At 45.3% G+C, this 12,730-nt stretch overlaps 1 protein-coding gene across 1 annotated transcript in view; it reads left to right on the forward strand.

Moving 5' to 3' along the window:
* The first annotated feature begins 1,277 nt into the window (after positions 1 to 1,277).
* LOC126235452 (uncharacterized) overlaps positions 1,278 to 12,730 on the forward strand; it is a 52,943-nt gene continuing 41,490 nt past the window's right edge. Inside the window, exon 1 of the mRNA XM_049944174.1 lies at positions 1,278 to 1,543. Within this exon, the coding sequence (XP_049800131.1) occupies positions 1,278 to 1,543 (266 nt within the window). The remainder of the gene's footprint in view (positions 1,544 to 12,730) is intronic.

The raw sequence follows: 12,730 nt of genomic DNA on the forward strand, positions 1-12,730 counted from the left end.
ACTGGTGATCGTCGAGGGGACACTGAATAGTGCACGGTACATCCAAACCGTCATCGAACCCATCGTTCTACCATTCCTAGACCGGCAAGGGAACTTGCTGTTCCAACAGGACAGTGCACGTCCGCATGTATGGCTATGGCTCTGAGCACTATGGGACTCAACTGCTGTGGTCATCAGTCCCCTAGAACTTAGAACTACTTAAACCTAACTAACCTAAGGACATCACACACATCCATGCCCGAGGCAGGATTCGAACCTGCGACCGTAGCAGTCGCACCGTCCGCATGTATCCCGTGCCACCCAACGTGCTCTAGAAGGTGTAAGTCAACTACCCTGGCCAGCAAGATCTCCGGATCTGCCCCCCATTGAGCATGTTTGGGACTGGATGAAGCGTCGTCTCACGCGGTCTGCACGTCCAGCACGAACGCTGGTCCAACTGAGGCGCCAGGTGGAAATGGCATGGCAAGCCGTTCCACAGGACTACATCCAGCATCTCTACGATCGTCTCCATGGGAGAATAGCAGCCTGCATTGCTGCGAAAGGTGGATATACACTGTACTAGTGCCGACATTGTGCATGCTCTGTTGCCTGTGTCTATGTGCCTGTGGTTCTGTCAGTGTGATCATGTGATGTATCTGACCCCAGGAATGTGTCAATAAAGTTTCCCCTTCCTGGGACAATGAATTCACGGTGTTCTTATTTCAATTTCCAGGAGTGTATGTCATCTAGACAAATTTTATTACTCTAAATTAATTATTTTTTAATGCAGTGATTTTTTCCGTTTGTGTATTTTATCGAACAAATAAATGGATTTCTTTTGAAATGTTTGGAGAACACTTTCCCAGGTCATTCAGTTGTCAGGAGTGATGACAACTTGCCACACGCTCTTTGGTAAGAACATCCATCATGAATTTTGCTTTGGTCATCAACAAAGTCTGTTATAATTGCTTGTTCTTACATTTAGAATTTTTCACAAAAAGGGTGGTCCGTCATAGCCTCACTTTCATCTTTAAGGTGCTAAACTGCTGTCGCAACAAGCGCTATTTAGGCGCTGACGTGCAAACGAAAATGACCACTCGAGAGATAAGAAACTCAGTTCAGTAGTGACGCGCCAGTGGCGCTGTTGTAGACTCACTTATAGCAAGTAGTCAATTGAGATAACAAGGTGAATCGTGTAAAAGGGCTTTAAGGAAAACACATCGTTGTGATGAAGGTTTCCGAGTACGTTTCGAGTGGAGGATGATAAGTGTGCTGACAATACAGTGAAGCAGTTTGTGATGGTGGTGTTCAGGTGGGGATGGCGTGCACGGTGGGGCAGTCACCGTGCGCGTGGCGGGCGACGTGCCGGCGCTGCCCGGGGGCCTACAGCGTGGCGGGCCCCATGTGGGCGGCAGCACTGGGCGGCTGCGAGTGGCTCGAGTCGTGGAAGCTGGGCCGAACGCTCGACGACGCCGTGCTCGACCTGGTGCGCCGCCTGGCCGACGCGCCGCTGCCGGACCCGCCGCCCATTCTCAGAGCGCTGCTCGGACACACGCTCGACGAGGTGAGCCAGCACTCCCTTCGAGCCTAACCCTCCAATATTACAGGGTGTTACAAAAAGGTACGGCCAAACTTTCAGGAAACATTCCTCACGCACAAAGAAAGAAAATATGTTATGTGGACATGTGTCCGGAAACGCTTACTTTCCATGTTAGAGCTCATTTTATTACTTCTCTTCAAATCACATTAATCATGGAATGGAAACACACAGCAACAGAACGTACCAGCGTGACTTCAAACACTTTGTTACAGGAAATGTTCAAAATGTCCTCCGTTAGCGAGGATACATGCATCCACCCTCCGTCGCATGGAATCCCTGATGCGCTGATGCAGCCCTGGAGAATGGCGTATTGTATCACAACCGTCCACAATACGAGCACGAAGAGTCTCTACATTTGGTACCGCGGTTGCGTAGACAAGAGCTTTCAAATGCCCCCATAAATGAAAGTCAAGAGGGTTGAGGTCAGGAGAGCGTGGAGGCCATGGAATTGGTCCGCGTCTACCAATCCATCGGTCACCGAATCTGTTGTTGAGAAGCGTACGAACACTTCGATTGAAATGTGCAGGACCTCCATCGTGCATGAACCACATGTTGTGTCGTACTTGTAAAGGCACATGTTCTAGCAGCACAGGTAGAGTATCCCGTATGAAATCATGATAACGTGTTCCATTGAGCGTAGGTGGAAGAACATGGGGCCCAATCAAGACATCACCAACAATGCCTGCCCAAACGTTCACAGAAAATCTGTGTTGATGACGTGATTGCACAATTGCGTGCGGATTCTCGTCTGCCCACACATGTTGAATGTGAAAATTTACAATTTGATCACGTTGGAATGAAGCCTCATCCGTGAAGAGAACATTTGTACTGAAATGAGGATTGAGACATTGTTGGATGAACCATTCGCAGAAGTGTACCAGTGGAGGCCAATCAGCTGCTGATAGTGCCTGCACACGCTGTACATGGTACGGAAACAACTGGTTCTCCCGTAGCACACTCCATCCAGTGACGTGGTCAACGTTACCTTGTACAGCAGCAACTTCTCTGACGCTGACATTAGGGTTATCGTCACCTGCACGAAGAATTGCCTCGCCCATTGCAGGTGTCCTCGTCGTTCTAGGTCTTCCCCAGTCGCGAGTCAGAGGCTGAAGGGTTCCGTGCTCCCTATGACGCCGATCAATTGCTTCGAACGTCTTCCTGTCGGGTCTCGCGTCTGTCGGCCGTCGTAATTTAATATATATATTATTATTGTGATTATTATTATTTGATTGTTGCCGACTTACGTGGTGGGCCTTAATAAAAATGATATTTCATTTAATTTTGATTTCACGATTAAATGCTTTCCTGTAGTTCTCCTTTTTAACAATATTAATTTCAAATTATTCGTTACGTTAATGAATGTTAGACTCGCTGAATCTTAAAACATGAGCATATAAGTTGTACAATGTAATAAACTTTTCATATTAATTTCCTCGGCTAGTCAGTTCACCTTAAAGCATAAGATCTTTAGTTATTAATTACAATTGCGGCCCACACACGCGCGAGAGTATTTTTCTTACCTCCGTTAACCATTGTATTGTAGTCAGAGTCCTGGCTCTGGGTCTCGGCTATGGTACTGAAAATAAGAATCTTAAAGCTAAGTATTTTCTGCAACGTCGGGCGGCTGTGGAGAAAAATTAATATTATGTTAATAGCGGGCGAGTTTTCCGCTTCCGCTAATTTTTCATAAGTTAATATCGCCACGTAATGGCGTCGTTGGCTGCATCGGCCGCTGCGATTGTTGAACTGTAAATTACTTGAATGCAGGTTAATTCAAGGAAGGCGGACATGAAATCGGGATCGCCTCTTACAAATTAAAAGTGCACAATAATATTAAATCAGTATATTATATGCTTAACTCATACAAATATGCTTACATTTGCCAGCGCTCGCAAGATGTCCGTTGACACACAATAAAGACAAGAGAAGAAGTAATGAAGACGACTAAAAAATTAACAAAAGAGTGTATCTTGTCACCTCTTTAGATCATTTTGTCATAAATTATTTCTTTGCATTTGAAACTTGGACAGAGAAATTATTATTTTACGGCTACATGAAAAAAAAATCTCTTTCAAATTATGAATGTCTTCTTTATAAATATTGTTTTTAAGTCTTTTCGTAATATGGCACTGGGGACGCTATATTGCCCCCCGAAATATTTATGTCATAAAAAATGTTCGTGTTTTTTGACATAAATATTTCCTCTTTCATGTTCACAGTGTCCACACGCAGATTTTTCTTTCACAGTCTACATATGTCACATCGTATATTTAAAGCGTTAAATTACTGAGGTGTGTTGCCCACCAAGTGTAATACCGATGAGGTTCAAGGTATACAACCACGAGTTAGTCCGGAATATTTGAAGTCCCAGGGGTGTCAACTGTTCGCTCCCCATTTGGCGCGGCCGTAGGGAAACCTGGGGAAAACCTCGGCGGAGCGACAGACTAACTGCTTGGGTCACTTTCACTTAAACGTTTCTGGGATGTCATTGGAGTACAGGATGTGCATACTTTGTCAACAATTTTTCGTTGCACTATGCAAAGGAATGAGGTCATTATAACAACTGATTGCGGTGTCGTTGATGATCTACACCGCGACGTTTAGCTCGCGACGGCGTCGGTTGGTGTGTTCGGTGCTCGGCGTTCGTGGCGGCTGCCCGCTCGACGCCAGCGTGTCTCTCGCCGTCGCGGAACGTCAGAATCAGCTGATCGGCTGCACCGTTGGCGATGGGCTTCTGTCTCGCCCGGGCGTGGCGGAGTGGGATGATATTCGCCCCCCGCTCTTGTTGGCAGGAGTCAGCTCTGCTACGCATCTCCGACGTAGTACATGAAACATACACACAACCAACGTAATATTTGTTTCCCGCTGCAGATGGTTACGCTAGTGGGAAAGAAGAATTTATTAGTGCGGCAGTTGTTGTTAAGCTTTCGCCAGTTTCTGAGTGTCAAGCCAGCACTGTCTTGCAGAATACATGACATGGACCTTCTCCCATGAATGCAGTTTTGATGCAATACTGTTTCCATTACACGTCAGTTTTTGTCTTGACAAAATTATTTGTTTTCGCCGCACTCGCAGGCACTGGTGAGTGTCCCAATACGCGTTTAGCACAAACATTCGCCGTTTCTGCGGTCGCTGTTTTGCAACAGTCCACGCATCGCATTCCAATCTCGCATTATTGTGCTCACTGAAACTACAGTCTGTCCCAAAAATATTGACTGTGGGTTCACTTCACGTTAACAGTTTACATTTATAAGCAAATTCACAGTTTTCCGTGCGTAATATTGGCGTTTGGAGTCCTTACCGCTGTTGAACGTTCAATACTAGCACTTCACTGTCCATATCACAGTTTCACCTTCACAGTTTTTCACACTGCTTAAAGTAACTGTTTCGATTAGTTCACAAACACTAATGTATTTCATTCAGTCTGAACTGGATTGTGGCTCGTGCTGGATTTTACCAGTCTCTCGCACTAATTGTCTCTTTTCATTTTCCACTTAGAGTCGTACTTGCCTTCAGATTTTTTGACTATACAATTGTATTTCCGTCTCATCTGAGGTTAAGTCCCCATGTCATGTCTGCCCACTCACTGCGTACTTGCCCTCCAGAGCCAGGCTCGACTTTACAAAACTTTGCCTCTCGCATTATCGTACACATTTTATAATCTAGGCCTAGCGTGCAAGTTCCTAGATTAATGTTAGATTTGTGACTTTTGTTTACACTACAAATTCGTGCAAATCTCTGCATTAGCAGATGGCAATATACACTCCTGGAAATGGAAAAAAGAACACATTGACACCGGTGTGTCAGACCCACCATACTTGCTCCGGACACTGCGAGAGGGCTGTACAAGCAATGATCACACGCACGGCACAGCGGACACACCAGGAACCGCGGTGTTGGCCGTCGAATGGCGCTAGCTGCGCAGCATTTGTGCACCGCCGCCGTCAGTGTCAGCCAGTTTGCCGTGGCATACGGAGCTCCATCGCAGTCTTTAACACTGGTAGCATGCCGCGACAGCGTGGACGTGAACCGTATGTGCAGTTGACGGACTTTGAGCGAGGGCGTATAGTGGGCATGCGGGAGGCCGGGTGGACGTACCGCCGAATTGCTCAACACGTGGGGCGTGAGGTCTCCACAGTACATCGATGTTGTCGCCAGTGGTCGGCGGAAGGTGCACGTGCCCGTCGACCTGGGACCGGACCGCAGCGACGCACGGATGCACGCCAAGACCGTAGGATCCTACGCAGTGCCGTAGGGGACCGCACCGCCACTTCCCAGCAAATTAGGGACACTGTTGCTCCTGGGGTATCGGCGAGGACCATTCGCAACCGTCTCCATGAAGCTGGGCTACGGTCCCGCACACCGTTAGGCCGTCTTCCGCTCACGCCCCAACATCGTGCAGCCCGCCTCCAGTGGTGTCGCGACAGGCGTGAATGGAGGGACGAATGGAGACGTGTCGTCTTCAGCGATGAGAGTCGCTTCTGCCTTGGTGCCAATGATGGTCGTATGCGTGTTTGGCGTCGTGCAGGTGAGCGCCACAATCAGGACTGCATACGACCGAGGCACACAGGGCCAACACCCGGCATCATGGTGTGGGGAGCGATCTTCTACACTGGCCGTACACCACTGGTGATCGTCGAGGGGACACTGAATAGTGCACGGTACATCCAAACCGTCATCGAACCCATCGTTCTACCATTCCTAGACCGGCAAGGGAACTTGCTGTTCCAACAGGACGATGCACGTCCGCATGTATCCCGTGCCACCCAACGTGCTCTAGAAGGTGTAAGTCAACTACCCTGGCCAGCAAGATCTCCGGATCTGTCCCCCATTGAGCATGTTTGGGACTGGATGAAGCGTCGTCTCACGCGGTCTGCACGTCCAGCACGAACGCTGGTCCAACTGAGGCGCCAGGTGGAAATGGCATGGCAAGCCGTTCCACAGGACTACATCCAGCATCTCTACGATCGTCTCCATGGGAGAATAGCAGCCTGCATTGCTGCGAAAGGTGGATATACACTGTACTAGTGCCGACATTGTGCATGCTCTGTTGCCTGTGTCTATGTGCCTGTGGTTCTGTCAGTGTGATCATGTGATGTATCTGACCCCAGGAATGTGTCAATAAAGTTTCCCCTTCCTGGGACAATGAATTCACGGTGTTCTTATTTCAATTTCCAGGAGTGTATTTTAACAGTGCTTAGTGGTAGTCGCGTTTACTGATTTGCTTTGTACCTTGTCCACAACACATGAGGTACCTTGGGTGATGTACACCCTGCACTCATGTTGTTTAGTGAATTATGATTGAGCATATTTCAAGATTGGTATAGACATAAATACATGGAACAACATATACACTATAATATTGAATTTCATAAGTTGCATTACTACTACAGTTCAAAAATTCTTTCATCGTTACATGCTGTTTTTTTAAGCATTTTTCAACATGAAATTTGTAAAATATTCTTAAATCTACGTCCCTTTTTCTTTTCTTTCAAAATGCAATTGTTTAAAAATACTATTATTCCTTAACCTCTACAAAATTGAATCGCACTAATCTTGTGTGCCTCATTGTCTTTAAATGTTACACTAAAATCTTAACATTTACACACAGAAAAAAATACACTATGAACTTAACCTACTACACACAAATGTAAACGTTGCTCTACTGAGCGAACTTCTTTAAGTCTTTGTATGGATAGAGTCCTTTAATCTCTCCCGATTCTACGTCACCCAACAAATAGCTACATCCATGTGGTATGTCTATGATTTTGTAGGGCCCGGCATACACCAGTTGCCATTTTTTATTCTTTTTCGCTAACAGAGATGACTTGGGATGAGTCCTTATTAGCACCAAGTCACCTGGTTGATACACTGTTACCTTCTTTATTTTCTTGTCATGCTTCTTCTTTCGGCGCTCCGCGCACCTCGTTAAGTTATTCAAAGTCTCAGCTATAATTTGTTCGTGAGGTACAACTTGTCGCGGTACAGTTGGTAATGGTGACAGCCAGCTGTCAGTTTCATTCTTTCCAAACATGACTTCTAGTGGAGTATAACCGGTGGCTGAATGTGGCAATCTATTGTGGAGTTCCTCAAAAGTCGAAACGTATTCTGCCCACTTGGTGTGGCGATTCGGAATGTAAGTTCTCATGAACCTGTTCAACTCTTTAAAGGTACGCTCTACAAGACTGCTCTCCGGGTGAAATCGAGCTACAAAAATATGTTTAATACCTTGCTCTTGTAGAAACGTTTTCCATTTGAGACCAGTAAAATAGGTGGCATTATCGGAAAGTATGATCTGTGGTTTGCCAACATTAACAAAATAATCTGTTCGTAATTTCTGAATGAGGGGTGTGGCCGTTGAAGCTTTTACAGGATACAATTTTAGAAATTTGGAAAAGGCATCATATACAGCAAATACATATTTCACACCACCTCTGCCAGTGGGTAGTGGCCCTAGAATGTCAACAGAAACTAGTCGTAATGGTTTGTTAGGAACAACAGGGTGCAATTCACTTATAGTGGGCAGATTTGTAGGTTTCGTCCTTTGACAAACTACACATGTCCTTACAACATTCTGAATTATTCTTTTCATATTCTTAAAATGACATTGTCTTGCAAGATGTGCTCTACATTTTTCAATACCCACGTTGTCCCCACGAAAGGTGCACGTGCCAGATTAAATCACTGATACATACTTCCGGTACACAGATACACCACAAGTCCTTGTTAACATCCTTCCGGTAATATAATACCCCATTTTGCACAGAATAATGGCTACCTATCTGATTTCCACCCGAAGATAGGAGTTCTTGTTTGACTTTTCCCAAGGCGGGATCTTCGTCCTGTAAACTAGGCAGTGCCTGTTCTAGTATTGTTGTTAACTCAAGCAGACCTTGCGGCAACCGTGACAAAGCATCAGGTACTACGTTGTCACAACCTTTTATATACATTATTTGAAATTGATATTCCTGCAGAGCAAGCACCCACCTAGTCAACCTGTCGTGCATTAACTTGCATGTCAGCAAAAAACTTAAGGCCTGATGATCACAGAAAATTTTTACATTTTCTTCCGTACACATAGTATCTGAACTTCTTCATGGCCCATACTACTGCTAGTGTTTCGAGTTCGGTGACTGTATATGATCGTTCATAACTTGACAACACTCGGCTTGCGAAACCGATTATTCTTACGTTCTTGTTTCCACCATCCTCATCGATTTGAAATAAACAAGCGCCTAGTCCGACAGTGGAGGCGTCTGTAGCAAGGCAAAATTCCTTTGACGTGTCAGGATGTGACAGTAGATTAGCATTTAGAAGGGCTTGTCGTATTTGCTCAAATGACTGCTGGCACAGTTCATTCCATATCCAGGGTGTATTCTTTCTCAACAAGTTTAACAGGGTATTATCATTTAAAAGCTGGTCAGGTGTGAATCGTCTGAAAAATGACACTAGACCCAGAAATGCCTTTAACTGTTTCTTGGTTCTAGGAGGAGGGAAGTTCTCAATTGCTGCCATTTTCTTCGGATCGGGCACAATACCTGTAGGTGATATTACATGACCAAGAAATTTTATTCTCTCCCTGCCAGATTTGGATTTTGCGAGGTTTGCTGTTACGCCTACCTCAGAAAATCTTTTTAGTACGCATCTCAGCGTGTCCATGTGGCTTTCCCAATCGGGAGTAGCTATTAATAAGTCATCGACATACAACGTTACTCGATCCAACAAATCTGGTCCTAATACTTTATCGAGCGCTGCAATGAAGACACCTGCACTAACATTTAATCCAAATGGTAAAACTTTAAATTGGTAACTTCTGCCGGCAAACACAAAGGCAGTGTACTTTCTTGATGATTCAGTTAGTGGGATTTGCCAATACGACGAACGCATATCGACAGAGGTCAGATATTTAACTCCATAAAACTTCTGTATCTGTTCATCCAGGTTTTCTGGTCGCGTTCTGACAGGTACAATTATTTTGTTAATATCGCGCGCATCAAGCACGAGACGTATACTGCCGTCCGCTTTCGCTACGGCCACTAGCGGACTGCTGTACGGGGATAGAGATGGTTCAATTATCCCCCAATCAAGCATTTTTCTTATTTCCTTCGTAACTGCCTCCTTCTTTGACCACGGGATGGTGTAGTTTGCGTGACAGAAAGTATCGTGAGGTACCACTTCGATGTTATAGGTATAGCCCTCGATAACACCGGGTTTTTCCGAAAACACATTCTCATAATCTGTGAGTAGTTGAGTCAGTTCGTTTTATTTTGCTTCAGTCAAATGTTCTGACTCCCTGACTTTCATGGCTATCAGTTTCCTTTTTTCCTCTTTATCTACAGTAATAAAATCTTTATAACATGCTTGTCTTGTACTTAAGTCAGAATATAAATTCATTACCTGTATTCCTTCGAATCTCGACTGAAAGCTCCGGCAATATTTACCGTGCACTTCCCGTGTCCTCAACAGCGGCAAAACTACACGTGTACCCTCATTCATAAGGCTTACTTCCCCGCACAAGAGGTCGATTTTTGCGTCCCTCTGGCGTAAAAATTCTATCCCCAGGATGCAAGCAACACCTAATCCCTTAACTACTAGGAACGAGCTTTTCATTGCTTCATTTCCTACCGTAAACTCGACTTGCACCTGGTGCTTTATGATATGAGATTGTGCACCTATTGCACCTGTAACACGGCAATTCTTCACTGGCAATACTGGTATTCTATTATTTTGACTCAAGTACTTGTAAAAATTTGCGCTCATGACATTGGTTGACGCACCGGTATCGACTATTATGTGTATTGGTGCTCCATACATATCTGCTTGCAATATAGCCTGCACAACAGTTTTGTCGAATCGGTTACATTTCTGCGGTATGTCTACAAGTTCCTTTTCTATTTTTATTCCCTCATTGTATCTCAGCATACAAAGTTTATGACTGTCATTCGTGAATGTGCCCTCACTACACCATCCTGCAGCCGACAACGGAGAGCGTATTGTGGCTGTCTTTAGTTTAACGGATGAGCATTAGTGGGTTGACAGTTGTCTGTCACTTCCACTAACCTCACATTGTGGTTCTGGTTGTTGTTGTTGCTACTGTTGGGTTGGCCTCCCTGTCTCCCCGATGGTGTATTTTGATATTGTGTATGGCTATGGTTTTGCGGTGGTCGGTTGTAACTTCCTGAGATGCTGTGTGATGGACCTGGGTTGGCGTTCCATTGTGGCGCTGTGTTATGTTGCCACTGTGGTGTCGGTTCGTTACGACCACGCCACTGGTTTCGGTTGTTCCACCATTGCGGATTGCCGTTACCATTATATCCATTACTCATGCGTCCATCATGATGTCTCTTTCGATTTTGACGATTATAACCGTTGCTGTTATAACCATTGCCATTGTTTGCGCCTCGATTCTGTTGCCGGTGCTCTTGCTTACTCCCGTTGTTACTACCGTTACTGTGGCTGCTATTGTAATCGGCTTTTTGTTGATTACAGCCTGCATGGTTCCACTTGTTTTCGGTTTTCATATCTTCGATCAATAAGTCAACAGAATCCACTATTTCCATGAATTGTTCTATATCGTATTCCGGCACATTGATGAAATATCTTTTAATTTCACTGGGCAACTTCATTTTTATTAATCTGATTATGTCACGATCGGACATTGGCTCGACACAGTACCTGGTTTTGTTTATATACTTTTCGAAATATTTGCGTAACGTTCCCATCTTAGGATTGTACATTTCTGGACTGTACAACTCCTTTCGTAGTCTTTCTTGGACGCTATCGGACCACAATTTTTGCAAGAAAGCACCTTCAAACTGTTGCATCGTTGGACATTTTTCGGACACGTCGGTGGCCCACAGTGCCGCGTCACCTTGAATAAAGGAGACCACGAACTGTATTCTTTGTCTTTCCGTCCATGTCCTGGGAAACACAGTCCTGAAGCTCTTAATAAATACAACAGGGTGGACATTTCGTTTTTCGCTATTGAAAGGTTGGAATGTCCTGTGTTTTATTACATTGTCCTCTTTTTTGCACATCTGATTGCTACATACTGGGACATTCATTACTTCGTGATGTGCGCTGCACGGTATCGCATGTTGTTCGTGCTCATAATTCGCATTAGGCTGCGGTTGCGCACTCGCACCCTGCCTACCGTCAGCGTTATTACAGTAATCAGTACGGGGAGTCGGATTCATGATCTGTCCGCCACTGTTTACATTGCTTTCCAACGCAGACAGTCTCCGCGCGACCTCCTGTTGCCAATTTGGCAACTCCGCTGTCACACGGGATTTGATCTGTGTTAATTCGGCATGTTGTGCAGCAGCGCTAGCGTCAATATTTACACTCGCGGCCGCAGTCGCTTGTTCTACAGCTGTTTTTACGTCGCTCTCAATCTTTGCAGATATCTCGCGATCCTTTACTTCTAGCCATTCATTTAATTCTTTTTCTACTTTTTGAGTCTACACTTCCAAATATGCGTCAATACTTTTCCGTGCATCTATCTCCACATTATCCACGCGGTTGGTTAAAGTCTGGACATTGTCTTCAAGCCTAGCCTGCGATATCTGTAATTTCTGCATCTCGCTGGCTAAGCTTTGCACAAGATCGGGGATTTCTTTGCAAGCGTCCCGCATCTCGGCAAGTTCGCTTTGGATCCTATCTAGTTTCGCTTCATTGCGCTGCTCTTGCTCACGTAGCATCTGAGCCAGTTTTTCGTCTCTTTGTTTTTCCCTGTGTTCTGACATTCTTTCTTTTTCCCTTTCTTTCCGTTCTCTTTGTTGCTCTTGCTCATAGAGCATCTGAGCCAGTTTCTGATCTCTTTCCCTGTCTCTTTCTTCTAACCTGCGCAGAAATTCTGCAAATGGGTCTGCAATCGGTGAGCATACTGGGGCCCCGCTTAATCTAGCACTCGATTGGCCCCCCTGCCCAGGCAGTGGAGTTGTTGCTCTATTCCCATTCTGCTGTGGAGCGTCATTCACCGTCCACAGATCCTCGCCCCCCGCTCCGGAATTATGTTATCCGAGGCGGTGGCTTGGGATTCGTTTACGTATTGCAAATGATCCTCACTTTCCATATTAACAGAATTTTGTTCTTCTGGTACGGATGCTTTAGGTTGTCCTATCTTACCCACACTAAATTCACTTTAAGCCA

Source organism: Schistocerca nitens, chromosome 2 (genome assembly GCF_023898315.1).
Source record: "Schistocerca nitens isolate TAMUIC-IGC-003100 chromosome 2, iqSchNite1.1, whole genome shotgun sequence".
NCBI lineage: Eukaryota > Metazoa > Arthropoda > Insecta > Orthoptera > Acrididae > Schistocerca > Schistocerca nitens.